General features: G+C 59.4%; 1 protein-coding gene across 4 annotated transcripts in view; it reads left to right on the forward strand.

The window, feature by feature from the left end:
- PLCG1 (phospholipase C gamma 1) overlaps positions 1 to 22,405 on the forward strand; it is a 41,246-nt gene that overhangs the window by 17,951 nt on the left and 890 nt on the right. Inside the window, exons 2-31 of one of the 4 annotated variants that reach the window (XM_080557614.1) lie at positions 753 to 905; positions 1,984 to 2,077; positions 2,351 to 2,398; positions 5,725 to 5,809; positions 6,267 to 6,350; positions 6,555 to 6,577; positions 7,475 to 7,547; positions 8,233 to 8,334; positions 9,101 to 9,219; positions 9,874 to 9,959; positions 10,269 to 10,389; positions 10,821 to 10,989; positions 11,669 to 11,791; positions 12,685 to 12,786; positions 12,993 to 13,180; positions 13,380 to 13,580; positions 14,033 to 14,152; positions 14,744 to 14,924; positions 15,272 to 15,349; positions 16,045 to 16,148; positions 16,372 to 16,468; positions 16,545 to 16,617; positions 16,974 to 17,131; positions 17,618 to 17,714; positions 18,250 to 18,474; positions 18,960 to 19,108; positions 20,786 to 20,900; positions 21,080 to 21,241; positions 21,358 to 21,446; positions 21,998 to 22,185. In XM_080557614.1, the coding sequence (XP_080413740.1) occupies positions 753 to 905; positions 1,984 to 2,077; positions 2,351 to 2,398; positions 5,725 to 5,809; positions 6,267 to 6,350; positions 6,555 to 6,577; positions 7,475 to 7,547; positions 8,233 to 8,334; positions 9,101 to 9,219; positions 9,874 to 9,959; positions 10,269 to 10,389; positions 10,821 to 10,989; positions 11,669 to 11,791; positions 12,685 to 12,786; positions 12,993 to 13,180; positions 13,380 to 13,580; positions 14,033 to 14,152; positions 14,744 to 14,924; positions 15,272 to 15,349; positions 16,045 to 16,148; positions 16,372 to 16,468; positions 16,545 to 16,617; positions 16,974 to 17,131; positions 17,618 to 17,714; positions 18,250 to 18,474; positions 18,960 to 19,108; positions 20,786 to 20,900; positions 21,080 to 21,241; positions 21,358 to 21,446; positions 21,998 to 22,185 (3,607 nt within the window). The remainder of the gene's footprint in view (positions 1 to 752; positions 906 to 1,983; positions 2,078 to 2,350; positions 2,399 to 5,724; positions 5,810 to 6,266; positions 6,351 to 6,554; positions 6,578 to 7,474; positions 7,548 to 8,232; positions 8,335 to 9,100; positions 9,220 to 9,873; positions 9,960 to 10,268; positions 10,390 to 10,820; positions 10,990 to 11,668; positions 11,792 to 12,684; positions 12,787 to 12,992; positions 13,181 to 13,379; positions 13,581 to 14,032; positions 14,153 to 14,743; positions 14,925 to 15,271; positions 15,350 to 16,044; positions 16,149 to 16,371; positions 16,469 to 16,544; positions 16,618 to 16,973; positions 17,132 to 17,617; positions 17,715 to 18,249; positions 18,475 to 18,959; positions 19,109 to 20,785; positions 20,901 to 21,079; positions 21,242 to 21,357; positions 21,447 to 21,997; positions 22,186 to 22,405) is intronic. The other 3 variants (XM_080557616.1, XM_080557615.1, XM_080557617.1) reach the window with 3 other exon arrangements.

The raw sequence follows: 22,405 nt of genomic DNA on the forward strand, positions 1-22,405 counted from the left end.
GCCAGAAACTGCAGCCATAATTTAGGGGGAAAGGGGAGAAGGGAAGAAGAGGGGTCACAGAGTTGTTTAAACCAGGAACCAACTCAGGTTTCAATATCGAATTTGGATAGGAGTGGATCTTGAACCCATGGTGTTTGTAAGATGCAGAGGCTGCAAACAGGGTTTCGTTGAGCTGGGCAGAAGGCTGTGCCTCCAGAGGTTTCACCCCAGCAGAAAGGCTCTCGTTTAAAAAGAAAACAAAATGACTCTCTTAAAGGCAAAAACCCCTGCAGTTCACAGACGTAGGTTGAGCAGAGGAAGACAGAGTGAGGTGTGAAGCTGACGGGCGAAGGAACCTGCAGGAACCAGAGCTCTGCCCTCTGCTCCTCGCGACTGGGGAGCGCCTGGGTGAAATACCGAAGCCTCCCTGGGGACACGGGGACAAACAGGGACAGGGCTGGCTGGGGAGGCTTTCTGGGGAACCAGCATGAAGGGGCTGTGCTCGCAGGCTTGTGTGTGCATGGTCTCGTAAGCATGCGAAGAGAGAGGTAGAGGCAGGTACCCAAGAGGTCAGGGAAGCCCAGGTGCTGGGGCTGAGCCGTGGAGAGCTTGGTACCCTCCTGCCACAGCCATCACATACCAGGGGGCAGTCCAGCTGCACAATCCATGCCCTTCCTTCTACTCTGATGTGGCATTTAGGATCTACAGAGCCTCATCTTCTTGGGAATTTCAACTCTTCACTGACCTCTTATTTTTTCCCCTTTGTCTCATAGTGGACATTCGTGAAATCAAAGAGATTCGCCCAGGAAAGAATTCGCGCGATTTTGACCGGTACCAGGAGGATCCATGTTTCCGAGCGGACCAGTCTCACTGCTTCGTTGTCCTCTATGGCACAGAGTTCAGGCTGAAGACCCTCAGCCTGCAAGGTAAAGCACTGGGTAAAGCCCCTGGGCAGGGCGGGCAGGCCCTTCGCAGACTTCCCAGGCATCCTTCCAAGGGTGAGCTGGAACAAGTCCCCGGGCACATAGATGCCTTTTTGGCCATGCTGAAGGGATGCCTTTGGAAGCAGGTGACAGCAGTTCCCTGACGGGTACGCACTGAACCAGGCTCTGGTTAAGTCAGTTGATTCACCCAGTGTAGCCAGAAGTTACATGAACTGAACACCCTGCTTCGAAACTTGCAGTAGTGTTCTTATCTCAGCTTGGCACGTCAGTGCTCGTCAGCTGAGCTTCCTCAGCCATGCACATGGAGGGCTAAGAGCTCGCTTGTCCTGCAGTCCTGAGCAAGGAGATGTGTCTGGCTGCTGCTGGCGGCACGGGGTGACTCTGACGTCTCGGTCCCAGCTTTCCTAAACATCTCGTCCAGTGACGTAAGCCGGACTCGGAGCACCCAGCCTTACGCTTTGCTACTGAAAGAGCAGAGCCTCGTGCTGCCGAGTTTCCTCTTGTATGGAAGACAGGCTCGAAATCACTCGCTGCAGTTCAGCTGGTGGATCTGCCGTGTTCAGCTAGCAGTACTCACCCTTGGGTCTCATTTAGACCCCTGTAGGGGGTTGTGCTGACCCCTGAGTGTCCATGGCACATCTGCCTTCTGGCTTGTGCTGCAGCCCGCAGGGACAGAGCCAGCCCTTCTGCCCTCGGGGAGGCTGCAGCGGGAGCCGGGGGGGCTGAGGAGGAGCTGGCACACCTTCCCCGGGAGCTGCTGGCCCCTGTCACCCAGCCCAGCCTGGGCATTGCTCCTCGGGGACAGAGGTGACACCCAGCTCTCAGGAGGGGCGTGGAAGAGTGCAGGGGCGCGGGGTCCAGCCAGCCACATACGTCCCGGGGGGTGGGCAGGAGCTGGGCAGGGAGAGGAGCTCACCAGAGCGTCTGCAGGGGTGGGAGCTGTTGGGAGGGGGTGAAGGAAGAAGGAAGGCATTCGAGACATCGGGGGTAGCCTCAAGAGGGGCTGGTGACCTGCCTCTGTGTCCCTTCCTCCCATTTCTCCCCTTCCTTCTTTCCGCAGCCACATCCGAGGAGGAGGTCAACATGTGGATCAAGGGGCTGAACTGGCTGGTGGCAGATACCCTAAGGGCTGCCACCCCGCTGCAGATTGAGAGGTGGGGAGCTTGGCCCTGTCCCGTGCTTGTGTTATTTTCCCTTCTCCATCCCTTGCGGTGCTGCTCCCACCCTGGAGCGCCGTGCTGGGGTCAGACCTGTATAGCAGCGCGTGGTCAGCGGTGTCCGCAGCTGCTGGGCTGGGCGATGAGGTCTCCTCCCCCCCCGGGGCCGCGGTGACCTGGTGCTCCTGTATGAGGGGCTTCATCCCACTGACCTGCCGTCCTGCGGCATCTGCAGCCAGGCAGAGCCTGACCTCGTGCCTCTCCTTTCAGGTGGCTCAGGAAGCAGTTCTACTCGCTGGATCGCAACCGGGAGGACAGGTAAAAATGGAGAGAAAACACTCATTTGCACACACATGTTCGTACAAACAAGCCTTATCCTACCCAGTGCCAGAGTCCCTGTGTTTAACAGAAGCCCACCTTTCTCGAACCAGCCATGCAGCGCTGCTAGAGCCCCCAGGAAGCCCCCCGACACAGTGCCCTCCCTGCCCCTGCTCGGTTTGGGTGCTGGATGAGGCCCCTGGTTTGCAGTGCTTGCAAGAGAGGGCTTGAGCTGTAAGCACTTACCTCTGGCTTAAAAATCCGCAGCAAAGGCTGGGGTCTGTGTTGGGTCCTGTAGGGTTTTAGTTTTCACTTCCAAGAAAGCTTAATCCAAGCTCCAGTACTTCCCTGGCTCACTTTCACTGAATTAAAAAAAATATCAAAAAATTATCTCATTTCCCTGACCTGTTTCTCAGCGATTTGGACCCAGGAAGACCTTGAGACCCCGTAGCTGTGAAACACCCTCACCCCAAGCTGGCAGCACCGAAGGAGCAGAGCTCCTTTATCCTCCTCGAGACCTGTGGCTCACCCAGCTGCGCCCTTCATCTGCCCGGGCTTTCTGCCCTGGAAGCAGAGCCCCTTGTCGGGAGCCGAAAAGCCTTCCAGGGGTCAGCTGGACCTGGCTAAGACTGGGAGACAGGAGCGCTTTGCCTTGCTGCAATCCCAGCGCAGAGGATGCACTCAGCTCTTAACCCCCAGGGGACCGGGGGAGCCTCGCGTCTCCTACTCCCCCTGCTTAGGTCAGCCGGGGAGGTGCCTGTGGGTGGCAGCGATGGCAGTGCTGCAGGCACAGGCCCTGTCTGTCCTGTCCTGTAAGCAAAGAACTGATGTGGCCGAAATTGGGGTCTGACTTCTGTTGTCATTGGAGGGGGAGCGTGCTGGAGGTAGCCGGCCCCGTCCCACTGCTCGCAGAGGGACGTGGTCGTGGTGGTCATGAGAAACCCAGGCTAGGTGTCCGTGCTGTAACAGCCTGCCGCTACCAGGAATGAGGGACCAGCGGCTCCCCCAGTCCCTCCTGGTTTTGTCTTTGCAAGGATTTGTGCCGTGCCGAGAGCAGCGCGGTGCATTGGGGTTTGGCGGAGGAGGGGTAAATCCTCTCCGAGGCAGAACGGGAAGGAAAAAGGCACCCTTAATCCCCTGCAGCTGCTCCGCACGTGCCACACACCTTTCAAATCCCGGCTCAGGTTTTATGCACATCGTACTGGTGTTCGCTGGGGACTGGGCACCGGGGGAAGGAGGCAGGAGTGCGGCTCGCTGGCTGCTTCGAGCAGAGCCCTCGTCCCATCGCTGTGGCCAGGTCCTTGGCATGCATCACTGACCCCCTTTGTTTGAAAACTGTCTGAATTCGGCAATGGGGAACGTGTGTGGGGGTGGCTGCGTGGGGGGTTGCAGTGTGAACGCAAGAGAAATGGAAAAAATTGGTCCTTTTTCTCATCCGGTTACACAGTAACGCTGCTGAAATGGCATCGGGACAGGACAAAAGAGGCTGAACGTACAGCTTCGTCTGCCCAAGGCATGTTCAGCAGTCGAAAGGCAGTCTCTTACATCTCTCCTGTTGTTTTTCTTAATATCATCTTTGTATTAGCATTTAGAATTAAGCCAGGAAAAGGCCGTGTATTCTTTATCTGTCAATCAAGGGAAGGGGATTAAATGCAAAGCATTTAATTGAAAGAGCTGCTGCTCCAGCCCAGGCTGCGAGCGGCGCACAACAGAAATGCCGCAGCATAGAGGGGGGAAAGCAGAAAGGTTTCAGGCCTCCCCATCCTACAAGCATCCGTGTGTTCCCTGCAAAGCAGAGATGGCAACTGCAGGTCCCGGACAGACCCTTGGATGATATCTTCCCCTGACTTTGGTGTCGCTTTTTGCTTTTACTTCTGAGCCGGGCAGCGGGGTTTGAAAAGGGAGCAAGGTGTTCTTTAAACACAAACCCCCCGCAGCACAGGCAGCTTTGGGGCAGCTGAAGTTCCCCATTCCCACCCCCTGCTGGGGTCCCAAGCCAGCAGCGGCCACCGGTGGCCGCGTGCCCCTGGCCGGAGCCCACCCAGCCGCGGGCCTCGCAGCGCACAGATGCTGCCTGTTTGCACTGGCGGCCGTGCCTCTGGGTGTTTGTTTTTCCAGGGGAGGTTAGGTGGGAAGAGGAGGATAACAGGATGCTGGTTTTTTTTTCCTAGCTCCAGGGGAGGCCGTTTCACCTCTGGTTAGGAAAGCTGCCCGAGGCTGGGAGCAGAGTTAGAGCACCGGGAGCGGGGAATGTTTTCATGCCCTTGGAGAGGGCTGGATCCGTCCTCTGGCTTCTTCATCCTAAGCCCTTAAAAAAACTTCCGCAGAAGAAGAAGAAAGTTTTTGTGTGTGTGTTGTTGGTTTTTTTTTAACTTTCTAGTCTCAAAATAGTACCAAGTTATTTTTCCAAGCTCTCCAGCACTTTAACCTTATTACTAACACAGTAAATAAAATCATCCCATGCCCTGCCCTCCTACCAGAAACAGAGGGGAAATGCTGGTCGGAGCTTTTACAGGGTTTGTTCTTTCCTCTCCTTGTTTTGTCACCACGATGAGCAGTGCCTTGGCGCAACACCTCCCGGGGAGAACAGCCCGCTGGTGCTGGGGCAGGGCTCTGGGGGTGGCCGCTGCGTCCCATCCCTTCCTTCCTGCCAAAGCTCCTTTGTGGGCTCAGCATCACAGGGAAGGGATGGCCCGTGGCACACAACCAGCACATATCACATCGTCCCTGGTGTATTTATTTGGGCCCAAGTCCGTGAGCGTTCCCAGTGCCAGGCCTGCCCCGTGCGTTGCAGGATGGGGCAGCATCCTCCAGGGTCCCGGCTCCCACTTGCTTTTGAGGATCAGGCACAAAAGCACCACTGGTGATCGCTGGGCAGACTTGGAGGAATTGTCGTCAATGCAGGCGCTACCTCCACCTCCTTCTGTGTGTCAGGGATCAGGTTTTGGTTTCCCAGCTTCCATGCTGGGGCGCAGATGCTCTAAAGGTGCTTCTGCCCGGTCGCTCCCGGCAGCCGGCAGGCGCCGTGTGCCCGCTGCAGCCTCGGCTCCCAGGGGCCACGTGAGGCAAGGATGCTGGGGCTTGCCCCGCAGTGCCAGCAGCTTGCAGGAGCTGTCTGCAGTTCCCAGCAGGATGTAGGCAGCCCTGTCCCATCTCTGTGCGCTCCCCGTGCACAGCATACACGCGAAAATGTAAAACATTCTTCCCTTTCGCCTTTGGGTCCCAACCCCGGTGTGCTCCCAGGGATGCGCGTCCGTCCTCGCCTTTCACAGCTGATGCATTGGTCCCAGAGCTCCTGAATGCGTTTTCCCTCTTTGCCCTGCCAGGATCTCCGCCAAGGACCTGAAGAACATGCTGTCCCAGGTCAACTACCGCGTCCCCAACATGAGGTTCCTGCGGGAGCGGCTGACGGTGAGCACGCGGCCCCGCTGCTCTCCCCTTCGGGCTGGGTCCCTGGGCAGCGCCGCTGCCTGCCCGCGGGTCAGCTCACCTAGGAAAGGTCCCACCAAAGAGGAGCGTGCACCTTGTCTCTTGCAGTTTCTAGATATTGCAGATATTCCCTGCCAGCAAAAAAGGAAACAATCTTTTTGTAACTATTCAAGTAAGCTGTAATGCTTGCTATGTGGGTGAGCCTGGGGAAGCACGTAACGGGGGCTTAGGATGCGCCCATGTCCTGGGTGCTGTCGGGGTCCCGTTGGCCCCAGTGGAGACATATGAAGGTAGGAGGCAAAGGCTGGCCACGTTCTGGCCTTTCCCTCCTCCTCTGCAAAATCCTGGGGGCAGGTGACACCCGCAGGTGACAGGAGTGCAGTCCTCTTGCTTGTGGCTCTGTAAAACCTCGGTGTTTGTGGGTTTTTTTTGGCTGTAGGACGTGGAGCAGAGGAACGGGGATATCACGTACGGGCAGTTTGCACAGCTCTACCGCAGCCTGATGTTCAGTGCCCAGAAAATGGTAAGAGCTCAATTCTCCAGGGTGGGGTAGGGGAAGCAGAGATGATATTTATTACTGGGCATCCCCTCTTAATTGCCTTCTTAGCCCTGCCTCCCTCCACTAATAGCTCCTGTTTCCTACCTCTGGGCTAGGGAAGGCAGGGAGCACGTAAGTTATTGCTTTTGCCTGAGAGCCAACCTAATGCCTGTGCTTCTTCTTTTGCAGATGGATGTCCCGTTCCTAGACAGGTGGATAACTTTCTTGTGCTTGCGGGGGAAGGGGCTGCTGTTTTTTGCTCCGTCGCGTGCTTTGGTGCCTGCCGCAGTGGGTCTGGGACAAGGCATGCTGCGTGCTCCTTGTCAGCGCTGCGTGCGTTTCTGTGCGCTGTGAACAAGCACCTTTGTCGTAGATGTTTCAGGTCAAGTTGGGGCTCTCTTCCTCCCAGATGTCCCTCTGGGAGCCAGCTCAGGTCAGCTGCACCCAAAAAAAATTGTGTTTTTTTTTGTGGAGTAACGAGACCCCCTAGAAGTTTCCCCAAAGGTACCCTCGTGGTTGGTGCTCACTGGGCGCTGCGGCCGTAAGCGATGGGCCACCCGTAAGCTCTTGGGCTCCTCTCCAGGCAGTCCCTTCCCTCAGCTGTGCACAGCACTGCCAGCTCCGTGTCTGTTTTCTTGTCTTGGTCCCAGGCATGGCCCCTGGTTGTGCGCTACAGCTTGGTACAGCCCTGCCCTGCCTCCCTGAGCCCCCAGCCTCTGAATACCCGGAGGTCTGGCCTGGCTGCAGTCACCCTTGGCAGCCCCAATCCTCTTTAGCTCTTTTCACTCTTTCATACAAGAAGAAACCCCGTTTTTGTACAACTCAGTCCCTCTGATGACTTTTGCTGCCCTTGACTGGAGTTTCACCGCCCTTGAGCAAAGTTTCACATCGTCAGCCCCTTGCTGTGAGCCCTGGGCTGCCCAGGAGCACGGGACGAGGAGATGGAAGCTCAGCTGCCGTGTGTTTGCCATCGTGCCTTGCTGACCATCGTGCTCAGGGTGCACGGCGTGGGTCGCCTGCTGTGCCGCGTGGCTTGCGGGTGGCCTCTGGCGCGATGCTGCAGCCAGGCATCACAGGAGTGACTGACGTTTCTCTCCTTGTGTTCTCAGGGGTGGAGAAAGGTCCGAGCACTTCAGGGTGTCGCTGCTGGAGTTCCAGAAGTTCCTGCTGGAGTACCAGAGGGTGAGCTCGGGACGGGCGAGGGGAGGGGATAGCTGTAGGGACCTGCTTCTCTGCGGGGTTGGAGTTTCACCAAGTCCTTGGGGCTGGTGCAGAAGGCAGCCAAAGCTCCCTGGGCCATCCTGAGCAGTAGCTGATCAATCTGCTTGCTGCCTTTGCTTCTAAAAGCCATCTTTTGGAGGCATTCGGTGAGCTCAGTGTGTGCTCAGACACCCACGTGGGTGCCCGCAGCCTGTTTGCAGAGCGTGCAGACCCTTCTTGCAGGCTCTCACAATGCCGTGCCTCGGGTGGGAGCACAGGGCCTCTGCTGTGTGCCATTCTCCCATCTCCCACAGCTGCAGGGAGGACAAAATGAAGCAGCAGAGACGCAGCCGTTTGGGTGACTTAATGCAAGACAGCCAGGGAGAGAGAGGAACCAAAGGAAGCCACGCTGGCTTCTGCTGCGGGGGGAGCTGGGAGAGCAGATGTGTGCAAAGGAGCTCTCAGGAAGAAAAATGCACAATGCCCAGACGATGTAGACCACTTAAAAAGGGGCCAGATTGCCGCAGTTGCGCACTATCTGGTATTTGTGCTGATGGTTGAATTCCCAGGCAGAGATGGTTAAAGCTTCTAGTTGGGCAAGCTGCTGTGGTTTTGAATAACGCTTCCTGAAACGCTTCCTCCTTGATGTCTCTTCTGGGGTTTGCAGGAGCTCTGGGCTGCAGATACCCTCCAGGTACAGGAATTCATGTTCAACTTCCTGCGGGACCCTTTGAGAGAGATCGACGAGCCGTATTTCTCCCTGGACGAGGTACGGCACCTGGGATGGCTAACGGGAGGGCGGGAGGTGCCCAGGGGAGGGGGGCTGCGTCTTCGAGGCGTGACAGTGCTGGAGGGGAGGGTGCTGTAAGCAGGGTGATCCCCTAGGGCAGCCGTTTGCTGAGCTGCTCAAGGGAAGGTTGGCACAGGGAACGACTTCTGGGGGCTCTGCTGGTGCTGGATGTGTGCAGCTGGGAGCCCTCCTCGGGCACTTCATTTGGGGAGTGAGAGGTTACCAAGGGGTACACGTCCTTTTGCTCCATGTAAGCATCTTTTCAAAGCAAGGAACTTTGTTATCAGCCTTGCTGGAAACAAAAGAATAAAAACAGCTGGAGATCACCATGTCACAGGCCCTCTGGACCAAGTCCCATCCAGAAGTCCCTTGATCCGCGTGGCCATAGTGAGCTGTTGCTGCCGTGTGAGCTGCAAAATAAAATGCAGAGCTATTGATTTGTCTCCAGCTGGGGCACTCTAAGGATTTGTGCGCAGATATCTGGCAGGGAGCAGAAGATAGGTGCTAATGCCTGGAGCTGTGTTGCTCAGGCATGCTGGGTCACGTAGCTGTGCACTGGGCAGGATTCGGTCAGGCCCCCGCTGCCTGGTCCTGGTGCAGCCAGTTGGCACCTCGCGTTGCAGGATGCGGTCTGTGCTGAGCTTAGGAAATAGCTGCTCGCCAAGGGTGAGCTCTGTGTGTGAAACTGAACCGCAGCGCCCAAAGCCTCCGCATCAGTAACACGCTTCTGTTTCTTCCTGAGCAGTTTCTCACCTTCCTGTTTTCCAAAGAGAACAGCATCTGGAACTCGCAGCTGGACATGGTGTGTCCGGAGAACATGAACAACCCCCTCTCCCATTACTGGATCTCCTCTTCGCACAACACGTAAGGACCCCGGAGTGGCTCCCTGCGCCTGCCCCTGCCCAGCGTCCCATGCTAGGGGGCTCTGGTCCCAGCGAGCTGACGAGCAGCCCTTTAGACATGGGATCAGCACTTCAGACACCCTCCGCTTGGTGTCCCAGTCCTCCCTTCATGGTTTAGCCATCCGTGTTGTGCTCTGACACTGGGAGCACATCACATCTGCACAGACTGGGCTTTGAGGTCCCAGGCTGTCTCTCGGGCAGTTTCCTTCCACGGGCACCATCGCCTTGCACAGCCTGTAGGAGGAGAGGTGCTAAAAAATGGGCAGGCTGAAATTGGCCATTTGCTTCTCCCCTGGTGGAAGCATTCTTTGCCAAGGGGCACGCGCACTGGCTGTGCTCCCCGTTCACCCAGTGCAGTGGCAGCACATCAGCCGAAATTTAAAGGACCGAGAGCCTGGGGAGCAGATGGTGGCTGAGCTCCTGCCTGCAGGGGCTGGACCAGATCTCAGAGCGGTGGCAATGGCGCTGGGTGCAGGGGCATTGTGCCCTCCTAGGGCTTGTAGGAGCCATGAATACAGCCCTTGCAGTGGGGATGGAGCCACGCAGAGCTGTGATGTCCCAGGAGCCATCCCCACCCTGCCTGTGGCTGACGTGCTCATCTTCCCTCACGTGGCAGGTACCTGACCGGGGACCAGTTCTCGAGCGAGTCCTCGCTGGAGGCGTACGCCCGCTGCTTGCGCATGGGATGCCGCTGCATCGAACGTGAGTACCGGTGCCACCAGCAGTTTTGTCGCCGTTGTCGCGACAGCTGGCAGCGGTCGGCCAAGTCTCCGTGCGGAGGCAGGGCTGCAGGAGGCGGTGTAACCACCGCGGTGGGCTGGAGAGGCTGAGGCTGTTCGCTGCACGGTGCTGCCTGGCGCCTGCCTGAGCCCTTGGTCCCCCAGAGAGGGCTGGCCTTGCACCTCTCCGTTATTTCCACCCAACATGAGCTCCCAGCAGTGCCCACTCTCATGTCCGTGTCCTGCCCAGATTGCAGCCCCTGGGCTCATTTCCCCCTTGGGTCTCTTTCAGTGGATTGCTGGGATGGTCCTGACGGCATGCCGGTCATCTACCATGGGCACACCTTAACCACCAAGATCAAGTTCTCTGACGTCTTGGTCACTATCAAGGAGCACGCCTTCGTCACCTCCGAGTGAGTACCGCAGGCACCTGGGCTGCCACGAGCAGAGCTGTCAGAAAGGCAAAGAGCGGGCAGGCACCACCTGCAGCCAGGCGAAGCCCACCTGTACCAGGGACCTGGCACAAGACCGTGCATCTGGGACTCAGCGGGAAGAGAACGTGCTGTTGTGGCTCCAGCCAAGGGGAGATTTCACCCTGAAAAGAGTCTCGTGGGAGGGAAGGCTGTGGGTAAAGCTCAGCAGCTTGCCAGTCCCCTGCCCACAGCCAGTGGTGGGGACACCTTGCTGGAGGCCATTTACACTGAAGGCTCGAGACAGCACAGCTGCAGACGCAGCACAGAGAGGTGTGGGTGCAGACTGCTCTCGGAGGGCACAGAAGCCAGGTTTTCAGCGGAGCTTCCTGCAGACACGGCTCCAGTAATGGCAGCTCTTTTCCTCCTGCCAGCTTCCCCGTCATTCTGTCCATCGAGGACCACTGCAGCATTGCTCAGCAGAGGAACATGGCTCAGAATTTCAAGAAGGTTTTTGGGGACATGCTCTTGACCAAACCAGTAGATATTTCTGCTGACGGGCTCCCCTCTCCAAATCAGCTCAAGAGGAAGATTCTCATCAAGGTGAGCTCCCTTCCCCGGCAGAGCTGATAAATGGAGAGAGTAGGGGCAGGTTTGGCTCTGGGACCGTGGGGAGCTGCCTGCTTTTGGAAGGGCTTGGCTGTGGCATGAACCCTGAACCGTGGTTGTATTTATGTCAATGTCCCTGGTTAATTCTACCTTGAGAAAAAGGGTTGGGTCTGGATACAGATGGGAATTCCCCCAAAGTTTTAGGGCAGTTTGGCTTCAGGTCCCTCCCGTAGCCCCATTTTGCGCGCACTGTGGGTGATGACCTCTGCCTGCTTCACCGCTGGAATTTCTCACTCCGGGGTTACCGTGGCCCCATACCAGCCGCAGAGGACACCGTCTGCGTGACTGACAGTGCTCGGGGTGGAAGTGGAAACCTGCTGCTGAAAGCATGGGGAGACAAAGAGCTTCTCTTGCTTTGTAGGAGCTACTGGGACACGAGCCCAGCAGCTGGGTGCTGCCATGGGAGGATACTGGTATTTCTACTGCAGAAATCACCTCCGGAAAGACAGGGTGGCACGTCAGTGCCATGAGACAGTCTCTTACCTTGGTCCTTTTGGTCTGGGGGGACCCGCTGCAGGAGACCTGGAGTTTCAAGGCTGTTCACTGGGAAACCCGTGCTGCTTTTGGGTGCCCGCTCCCCTCGAGGTGCCTTACTCACTCTCTTGTCCCACAGCACAAGAAGCTGGCCGAGGGCAGTGCTTACGAGGAGCTGCCCACCTCCGTGATGTACTCCGAGAACGACATCAGCAACTCCATCAAGAACGGGATCCTCTACCTGGAGGACCCCATCAATCACGTACGTGTCCGCCACCGCTACCCCAGGCTCCGTAAATGACGCCACGGGGTGCTCGAGGGAGATCCCGTACGCGGGGCTGTTTGCCCCTCCTGGGCCTCAGGAGTGCCAGACCCACGGGTCGCTGACGGCCGGGGGAGTTTTGATGCTGTGCTCTCCCCTAGGCGTCTCCCGCCGGCCCTGCTAGCGGCGCAAGGCTGAGCTCAGGGAGCTCTGGGCTGGTGCACGGCAGCCGCTTCGCTGCTCTTGCGCGACCCGCGTAACGCGCTGGCTGCTCCTGCAGCAAGTCGTGGCGGCAGCCCAGAGCCGGCTGCCTCCTGCCCGAACGCTTCCCGCACCTAAAGGAGCATTCTGCTTCGTAAAGCGCTGAGCATTCATTTCAGCAGGTGTGTTTACTTACCCGCAGTCTGCTTCTTCAGCTGCTTTGCTTTGATGAGGATCTTTCAGGCAAAAATGTATATGAAAGAGCCATTTTTTTTTGGGAGAACAACGGCGCAATGGTAAAGCCGCACAGCCGTCTCTGTTACCCCCATCTCTGATAGCCCCCCTGCCGAATCCATGCCCAATGTTTCCTTTTTGCAGTGATTTGCTCTTCATTTGGTCATCTTTTAATACACGCTGGGGTGGCTGCAGCATGATCTGCAGTCACTTCGTGTGTCAGACCTGTCGCGTGCAGGTTTTTTCGCTGCTGATAAACCCATGCTTCAGATCGGGGGCATGCCTTGGGAGCTCCTGTTTCTCTCCACTGAAACCGGTGCTGTTGGTGACTCTCCTTCCCAAACCCAATCACCCCCCACTGCTTGTGCTAATCGGGGAGAGAAGATCCCACCGACGGGTGCTGGGCCAGCTCGGTGCTTCCTCAGGGGGCCTCTTGCCCAGAGTTTGTCTCCTTGCAGGAGTGGAACCCGCATTACTTTGTCCTGACCAGCAGCAAGATCTATTACTCGGGGGAGACAACCAGTGACCAAGGAAACGAGGATGAGGAAGAGCAGAAGGAGGTGAGGGCTCCCTTGTGCGATGGTAAGTTGCTCCCCTCGGGAAAGGAACTCGCTGCCCAGGGGGCTGAGCACCTCCACTGCCAGCTTCAGAGGGAGATGCTGTGATGGGAAAGGTGGGAGCTGGTTCAGAAAGCCGCCGACCCTTGTTAAAGCCCCGCACGCGGAGCAGCCCCCGGTGACCCCAGTCTGTGCCTTCTTCCCTCCAGGTGAGCAACAGCACGGAGCTGCACTCCACGGAGAAGTGGTTTCATGGCAAGCTGGGAGCGGGGCGCGACGGGCGGCACATAGCCGAGAGGCTGCTGACGGAGTACTGCATCGAGACGGGGGCCCCCGACGGCTCCTTCCTCGTCAGGGAGAGCGAGACCTTTGTCGGGGACTACACCCTCTCCTTCTGGTAAGGGCTCGTGAGCTGCTCTGCGTGGCGCTGCTGGGGTGGTCTTCACCTCGGCACGGTCCCGGTGGGCTGGCAGCATTGGGCAGTGGGTCCCCGGTGGGGCACCGTGTCCTCCTCAGCTGCACCGGGCTGGAGACGGGGCTGGTTGGCGCCGTCTCTCCGCGGACAACCCCGGTTTTACCCCATCCCTCCTCTGCAGGCGCAACGGGAAGGTGCAGCACTGCCGGATCCACTCGCGGCAGGACGCCGGCAGCCCCAAGTTCTTCCTGACCGACAACCTGGTGTTCGACAGCCTCTACGACCTCATCACCCACTACCAGGAGGTGCCGCTGAGGTGCAACGAGTTCGAGATGAGGCTGACGGAGCCGGTGCCTCAGACCAATGCCCACGAGAGCAAAGAGTGAGCGCGTGGGCGAGGAGGGCGAGTTGCGTCCGTGGCAGCTGGGACCCCATGGGAAGCCCTCCCGGGTCTCCCTGCAGCCCCTGCTTCCCTGCTGGGGCTCTGCAGTCCCCTCCTCACTCCCCAGTGTCACAGCAGCACGGCCACCAGCTTCGTCGTTCCCAAAGCTGGCTGTCCCTATGCAAAGAGAGGACTGTCAGGCTTGGCTGAGGTTCCCTCACCTGTGCTACACATCACCAGACAGCTCTGTTCCTATTGCATCCCCTGCCCGTCCCACAAAGGGAGAAGACAGCCCCCGTTGCGGTGTCCCCTGCGTGGTGGGCTCCTCTCCCTGTTCTCCCCACGGGGACCCAGGCAGCCTTTCACGGGGCCGGGGGGAAGCGGCGCTGCGTGCTGTGAGCTGCGCCGGCTGCGTGGGGACCCGCGCCCAGCGCCGTCTCTCCTCCCGAAAGGTGGTACCACGCCAACCTCACCCGCGCCCAAGCCGAGCACATGCTGATGAGGGTGCCGCGGGACGGAGCCTTCCTGGTGCGCAAGAGGAGCGAGCCCAGCTCCTACGCCATCTCCTTTCGGTGCGTCCTGGGAGGAGCGAGGCGGGACGGGGTGCGGGGCTGGGGGCGCGGGGAGGGGGCAGGAGCGGTGGGGGGGCTGTCCCTGTGCTTTCCTTCTCCCGTGCCGTGCCCGCGGGCTGTTTAACCCTGCTCCAGAGGGGTGGGAGGCCGTGTCACAGCGCAGCTGGCACGCTGCTGATGGAGCGTTTCTGGCCTCACGTGAGCCCCTCCGGAGCTCTTGTCTCACCTGGATGGCCTGTGTAAGCCTTTAGGGCCACGCTCCTCCTTTGCCATGCTGGTCCTCATGAACCCTGCAGGGCCATGCTGTTTTCTGCCTCTCTCCCCGCCCTGTATCCCTGTTTTTGCAGGGAAAGTGGCACCTGGCTGCGTGTCCCCATTGCCCTGCGTGGCGTGGGGCATGCCTGGCTCTGGTGCTGGGGTTTGTGGCACACTGCGGCCGTGCAGATATATCCCCGAGGGGACACACAGGTGCTGGGAGATGGCTGCGCACAGCAGCCAGCCTGGGGACACCTTTTTTGGGTTGTCTTTATGTCGGGAGAGAGCCTCTTGTTGTGCTGTGTGCCCAGCGGCTCCTCTCCCTCCCCGTGCCAGGGCGGAAGGGAAGATCAAGCACTGCCGCGTGCAGCAGGAGGGCCAGACCGTGCTGCTGGGCAACTCCGAGTTCGAGAGCCTGGTCGACCTGATCAGCTACTACGAAAAGCACCCGCTGTACCGCAAGATGAAGCTGAGGTACCCCATCAACGAGGAGACCCTGGAGAAGATAGGGACAGCGGTGAGTCCTTTTTGGAAGGGCTAAGCCAAAGGGTGGTGGAGAGGTCTGTTGTGAGCTAACGCCTTGAAGCAGCATTGTGTGAGCTGTCTCTGTGCTTCATGTGGAGCTTTTTGCCCAGCCTGTTTTTTTGCCACCTGTTGGAAACATGTTGGCTTCTTGTGAAGTGAGGCTTCTTGCTGCCCCTCTGACCCGTGACAGCCAGGAGTGTGGCTGCACACCCGTTTGCTGGGTGCAGCATCACTTCTGTGGGGTCGCACCCTCCCCTGAGCATCTTCCCCATCTCCCCCAAGCTAGGGGACCTGTTCTGCTGAGCCACAGCTCTCATCACTGGCCCTTTGCTTTCACAGGAGCCGGACTACGGAGCCCTCTACGAGGGACGCCACCCCGGCTTCTACGTGGAGGCCAACCCCATGCCGACCTTCAAGGTACGCTCCCACGGCTTGTCAGGGCCAGCACTGCTCCCTGCAGCCCCTCTCCATCCTCTGCATCCCTCCCTGCCCCATCTCTTGGTCTCTGTAGGGGAAGGCAAGGACGAGGAGGACCTTCCACAGGGCTAGATAAGACCATAAGACCCACCTCTCTCTGCCACCATCTGTTTCCCTTTTAAAGCTACCGAGGGTCATTCCCAACCAAACGTTGTTCTTACCAAGAGCTCAGTGGAAGATGAGGACTGGCTTTCCTGCACAGCTTACCACAGCTTTCCAGCTCCCCAGCCTCTTGTAGGGTTTAGCATCTCTGGGGCCTGAGCACTTCCCAAGTGTCTCTGTTTTTGAAGAGCTTTGTTACTTTGCACAGTTATTTCTAGACCATGCAGGTAGGCGTGCTCTAGGCTGGGTCTGCAGGTTCCCTGGCTGTGCTGTCTCTGCTCAGAACTCTCTATACCAAGGCCACCAGTGGCTCCTGCAGAGAGGAAAGTGCCTGTGCGGGGCCACACCAGGCTCCTGACCTCTGTGGTTTGGTGTAAACGGGGGTCTTGATTTGGTCTGCATCAGTGGGGTCTGGTGGCAGACATGCCTCATTCAGCCCTCTCCACGCCCCCATCAGTGGTGGGATTTGGTGGCCTCCCTGTCCCTGTGACGGTGCCAGCTGCCCAGCCTCACCGGACCCCTGCTCTTTGCAGTGTGCAGTCAAAGCCCTGTTTGACTACAAGGCGCAGCGGGAGGACGAGCTGACCTTCACCAAAAACGCCATCATACAAAACGTGGAGAAACAGGAAGGAGGCTGGTGAGTTGGTCCCGATCCTCCTTTTCCCTAAGGGACACGGTCAAACCATGGTGTCACCATCCATGCAACGGTGTGTCCCCTTTGGGATGGGGATTGCCCCCAAGCCTGCCGTGTTCTCCCAGAGCCTGAAAGCAGATGGCAAACGACCCTCAAGTCACCTGGGATCCCAACTCAGGGTGACCTGGGGTCCCACGGTGGGTGCTGACGCTTCCCTCTCTTCCAGGTGGAGGGGAGATTACGGCGGCAAGAAGCAGCTGTGGTTCCCCTCCAACTACGTGGAGGAGATCAGCAGTCCCAGCAGCCTGGAGCCGGAGCGGGAGGTGAGCTGGGGAGGGCAGTGGGGAGGAGCGCGTGTGCGTGGTGCCTGGCGTGACCGTGCCTGCGCTTTGCTCCCAGCAGCAGCTGGACGAGAACAGCCCCCTGGGAGACCTGCTCGGAGGCGTGCTGGACGTGCCCTCCTGCCAGATCGGTGAGTGCCCTGAGGGACAGAGGAGATGCCGTGCTCTGTATGTGGGGTTTGGGGGCTGGAGGGACGTTGGTGTCTGCCTCCAGGAGCCCCTGTGCCTGTTGCAACTGAGCGCACGGCTGCGGTGCGTGCTTGTAGCGTGCTCGGCTGCTGGGCTTGGGCATCTCCCTGGAGCCCAGCTGCAGCCTAGGAGCATTTGGTGGCTGCGAGCAGCCCTTGGGGCCATGCGGAGCTGCTCCAGCACACCCTGAGCCTGCTCTGTCATTCCTCTCCGCTCGCCTGAGCCTCCCCTTCCTCCCTCCCAAGGACTTGGCCCAGCTTCTGCTTGTGACCATTCTTCTGCCCCTTTCCCCACACAGCCATCCGCCCCGAGGGGAAGAACAACCGCCTGTTCGTCTTCTCCATTAGCATGGCCTCGGTGTCGCGCCTGTCCCTTGACGTGGCAGCCGATACGCACGAGGACTTGCTGGACTGGGTGAAGAAGATCCGCGAGGCGGCCCAGACGGCCGATGCACGGGTGAGCCTGGAGAGCCCTCAGCAGGGGAGACGTCTCGTAGTGTCGTAGCAAAGTTGGGGGATTCCCATTGGCACGAAGGGAGGCCGAGGGAGCAGGTTTGGGTTGGTGGGGAGGGCGGCGAGATGGCTGCCAGCAACTCCTGGCGGAGCAGTTGCAAAGAAAATAGAGCCGGGGCCAGCTCTGCACCTGGGAACGTTCGCTCAGGGGTTGTGGGGTGGGCACCAAGAGGTGGGGCACCTCCATCCATGGAGGGCATCAAGCTGCTGGTGCCAGTCCCTCTCCAAATGAAAGCCAGGACCTGCCAAGGGCCCTTCCCTTCCCGTGGTGCTTCTGCAGTGTCCCCCCTGCCCCATGCGGACCCGCTGGCTGTGCCCACACCGCGGGCAGGAGCGGCCCCACCAAGCCAGCACTGCTGCTGGTGAGCTGGGATGTCCAACGGTGCCGCTCCCAACTGGCCCTGGTGCCTCTCTGTCCCCCTCTTGGCAGCTCTCCGAAGGGAAGATGATGGAAAGGAGGAAGAAGATTGCCCTGGAGCTTTCGGAGCTGGTTGTCTATTGCCGACCCGTGCCCTTCGATGAAGAGAGTGAGCATCTGCTGGTCTCGTGCCACCGCAGGCAGACCCCGTGGTGTTGCAGACCCCGCTGTGTGCCCCCAGGGTGCTGCCCTGGCCTTTGGCTAGCTTGCAGCTGAGGATAGGTGTCCAAAGCAAGCTGGAATGAGTTTAAATCGGAGCTCTGAAAACATCCTCCACCAGAGGGTGGAGGTTCCCTTCCCCATCCTTCTGCTGCTGAGATCTGGCTCCGTCCTGAGCAGCCCCTGGGGAGCGTCGCGCTGCGGCTGTGGTGGCAGAGCCGTCCCCATGCCGTCAGCCCCCTGCCTTTGGCACCCAGCAAACCCGCTGAGAACAGAGGAGGGGCTGTGTGGCCGGATTGTGTCTGAGCCAGGGGAGGAGGAGAGGACAGCGTTAGGAAGGGGCATGCGGTGGTTGAAGTGTCTGGAACAGGGATGTGCTTGTGCCTGGGAGCCAGAGCGCTCTGTAGCGGCGCTTTTCCCATCGCGAGCTCCTCGCCTGGCCTCGATCACGTTCCTGGCTCACTCTGTGCTCTGCCTCCTCCCAGAGATCGGCACAGAGAGGGCCTGTTACCGAGATATGTCCTCCTTCCCCGAGACCAAGGCAGAGAAGTACGTCAACAAGATCAAGGGCAAGAAGTTCCTGCAGTACAACCGCCTGCAGCTCTCCCGTATCTACCCCAAGGGCCAGCGCCTCGACTCCTCCAACTACGACCCCCTGCCCATGTGGATCTGCGGCAGCCAGCTGGTCGCCCTCAATTTCCAGACCCCCGGTGAGGGCAGCAGGCAGGGGAGGGTGGGTGGGCTTGTCGTTCCCCCAGTAACAGCACCCAGCGCCCTTCCCTCATCCTGGCAATAGGAGGGGCTCTGCAGTTCCCACTCTGGGTGTCACCCTTACTGGGAGCCAGGTCAGCTGATGAACGCACCAGAAAACTTTTTTATTTTTATTTATTTTTTCCTGCTGGGTTTTCATTGCTTTTGTGAATTAAGGCATCTTGCAGGTTGGTTTGGCAAGTGCTGGAGGCAGCACAAGAAAGCAGAAAGGAGAGGGAAGGGGAAAAGGGGACGAGCCAAGGAGCACGGGGTAGCTGGGCAGACCACATGTGAGAAGGTCACTGCACGGTCCAAGCGTGTGCAGGGCTTTTGGGGTTTCGGGGAAGATGAGCTGGGTTCCCTTTCAAAGGGCATCCTGCAAGGCACAAAGACCCCAGGAAAAGGGGAAGGGGCCTAGGACCCACCTCCTACCTGTGCTCCCCAGACAAGCCCATGCAGATGAACCAGGCCTTGTTCATGTCCAGCGGGCAGTGCGGGTACGTCCTGCAGCCCACCAACATGCGGGACGACATCTTCGACCCCTTCGACAAGAGCACGCTGCGGGGCGTCGAGCCGCTCTCCATCTCCATCGAGGTCAGTGCTCACCTGCGCCCAGCCCTGGCCACGCGCTGCGGGTGGGAGAGGGCTCGCGGGGAGCCTGGGGTGCTGCTCGGGGGGTGCTGCTCAGGGGGGGCACCCAGGACATATCCTGGGAGCCCTGCGGGATGCTCCATCCACCCCGGCAGCCTCCACGGCCGGGCTCTCAGAGCCAGCAGGTGGCAACCATGCGCCGTGGGTGCCCTGGCCCTGCCACCAGCCCCGGCCCGCAGGGTGGTGGCACAAGAGCCGAGCCCTGTCCCCTGGGCTGCCAAGGGGCAGAGAGGGACAGCGCCGGGCTCAATGAGGCCGTGTCCCCTTGCTCTCAGCTCCTATCGGGAAGCTGCTTGTGGTCGGGGTGGGGTTTTCTGCCCCGTTCCTGGTGAGGAGAGGGTTGGGGGCAGCAGGGCTTGGGCTGCAAATGTTGAGCTTGCAGGGCTGGGGCTGAACTGCTCTGGTTTCGGCTCACGGAGCCGCACTGCAGGGGCACGGGGCAGCTCTCCAGGCACGCAGCAAAGCTCCTGGAGGGGTGTGGAGGCGGTGGCAGAGCCAAACCAGACCGTTCCCATGTCAGGACCGACAGCGGTCCTGCTACCCTGCACAGACAGCCCCCGTGGCCTCGGAGCCGAGCTGACTGTTCATATATCTGGGTCGGCAGCCTCCTTTGCAAGTCCCTTTGTCTCAAGCAGCGCTCGGGACGAGGCAGTGGGGATCCTGCCTTTAGTGCTCACGGCTTTCTGACAGCATGAGCAAACTCCTGCTCCTCCGAGGGCATTGCTGTTCCGGAGTGATCCCACCTAAGAGCGCCACTGCCCTGCAGGGGAGGACACCCCACTGTGTCCCGTCAGCACCATCGGCCCCAAACTCCCTAAAAATTCCTGGCCCCGTTTCTCCACACCTCCTGTTTCCCAAAGTGCTGCTCCCCAAACTCGTCCTGCGCCTCGGGATGGAGCTGCACCCTCCGGGTGTCAGGAGTCACCGTGCTGCAGCCTGCTGCTGTCTCCTTTAAGAGATGGGCTCAGCCTTTTGTCCTCTGGCAAAACTGCCCCGTGTCCCCTCCGAGGCCGGCTTCCACAGGCGGAGAAGCCGCCTGAAGCCCAGCACGGCTCCAGGCACATGATCCAGCGCTGGCAGCGCGTCCTTCCCCTGCGACAGCAGCGTGCCGGCGTGACATATGGCCCTGGCAAGAGGGAGCGGGGATCTCTTGCTCCTGCGAGGCAGCAGGGCGGCCTTTCAGTCGAGCACAGCCTGTGCTCAAGGCCAGCGAGGCCACGTCCTCCTCAAGCCAAGGCAGCGAGGCCGAGAAGCTCTGACAAAGCTGCGGGTGTCCGACGCCAATCCCCAGCCGCGGCCACGAGCCCCAGCTCGGAGGAGGCGGCGCAGGCTGGAGGAGCGGTGCCGCGGGCACGGGCTGCGCTGGGCAGGCTGCGGGCAGGACCGGTGGCAGCTTGGCTGCCTGGCTGATGGTTTACACGTCAAATTGGGGATCGGGAGCACACCGCAGCCTCTAGGTCTGGGAGCTGTTTCTCTCCGCCTGGGCCAGATAGCACCTCGCCTCTAACCACCAGGTGCAGCCAGGGTGGTTTATCTGGAAAGAAAATGTCTCAGTATGCAAACAAGTGTTTTTTTTTTTTTTCCCATCTGTAACAAAGTCCCTCCTGTTCTCTTCCCCAGGTCCTGGGGGCCCGGCACCTTCCCAAAAACGGGAGGGGAATAGTTTGTCCTTTTGTGGAGGTGGAGGTGTCCGGCGCAGAGTACGACAACGCGAAGCAGAAAACTGAGATCGTGGGTGAGCGTGGCAGGCGAGGTGACACGGATGGGTTGGGTTCCCCCAGAACTTGGCCTCTCTCCTGGCTGTATCGTTAGGCAAGGTTTTGCAGTAGCAGGAAGGGCTGGGGGGGGGGGGGGGGGGTGATGGTCAGCCACCCCTGCCGGGGCTGCTGTTTGACTGTGGTGTTTTTTGCCCAGCGGACAACGGCCTGAACCCCCTGTGGAGCCCGAAGCAGTTCCACTTCCAGGTCAGCAACCCCGAGTTCGCCTTCCTCCGCTTCGTGGTGTACGAGGAGGACATGTTCAGCGATGAGAACTTCCTGGCCCAGGCGACATTCCTGGTCAAAGGCTTGAAGACCGGTAACGTGGTCGGGGAAGCTGTGTGTCGTGTTGGTCCTCAGCGGTTTGCTGCCCACATCCCGAGAAGGGAGATGTTGGCTTTGCTGCAAATAACACTGGGGCTGTCGCCGCTGTAGGTTTCCGAGCTGTACCTCTGAAGAACAACTACAGCGAGAACCTGGAGCTGGCTTCCCTGCTTGTCAAGATTGATATCTTCCCCAGCAAGGTAACTGGGTCACACACACACAAGGGCCCCCCTCAGCAGGGTTGTTTGGGGCAGATTCTGGCCCAGGCTTCATTTCTCTTCTCTAAATCCCATCACCGGTGCCGGAGGAGGCAGCTGTGGCTGTCCCAGTTCCCATCCGCTCTCCGGGGACATTGCAGCTCGGCGCCATGGGGGGTGACAGGGTGGCAGAGCTCTTGGAGACAGATGGCTCTGTCGTTTCTTCACTTAAAATTATGCACTGGAACGGGCTGCCTGGGAAGGCGGCGGTGTCCCCATCCTTGGAGGGATTTAAGAGATGTGTGGACGTGGCACTAAGGGACATGGTTTAGTGGTGGGTCAGGGTGAGGGTTGGACCTCGAGGTCCAAAAAACCTTGAGGGTTTTTTCCAACCAGCACCACTCCTCCACCACTATTAAGGCCAGCACAGCCGCACCCTGCACACCCTGAGCCCATCAGCCCCGGACCCCCATGGGGGTCAGCTCTCAGCACAGCCTGCTCTAGGGCACCGCGCCACCCCCAGCCCTTCACTGCTCTGTCTGCTCCCATCCAAGCAGGAGAACGGCGAAATCAACCTCTTCAGTGCCTCAGCCCTGCGGGAGCGAGCCGGGGATGCTGCCAGCCAGCTGCTGGCCAGCAGAGGCAGGGAGGGCTCCTTCGAGGTGCGGTACCAGCAGCCGTTCGAGGACTTCCGAGTCTCGCAGGAGCAGCTGGCTGACCACTTCGAGAGCCGGGAGCGAAGGTAGGCCAGCTGGAGAAGACCCTGAGCGTTTTGGGGCTCCCTGGTGGGAGCCTAGGCCTGAGCTGCAGCCTCATGGAAACACTGAATTCCGGTGGACAGGTGGGGTGAGGCGAGGGGGAGTCACTGCTTTTGGGACGGTGAGGGGGTGGGATGCAAGGTGGGGGGGTGTTGTAGGAGCCGTGAGCTCTTCCATCCTCAGAGGGGCTTCCTAACAGCTTCT

The sequence above is a fragment of the Anser brachyrhynchus genome, assembly GCF_964034855.1.
Source record: "Anser brachyrhynchus genome assembly, chromosome: 16".
NCBI classification, from domain to species: Eukaryota; Metazoa; Chordata; class Aves; order Anseriformes; family Anatidae; genus Anser; species Anser brachyrhynchus.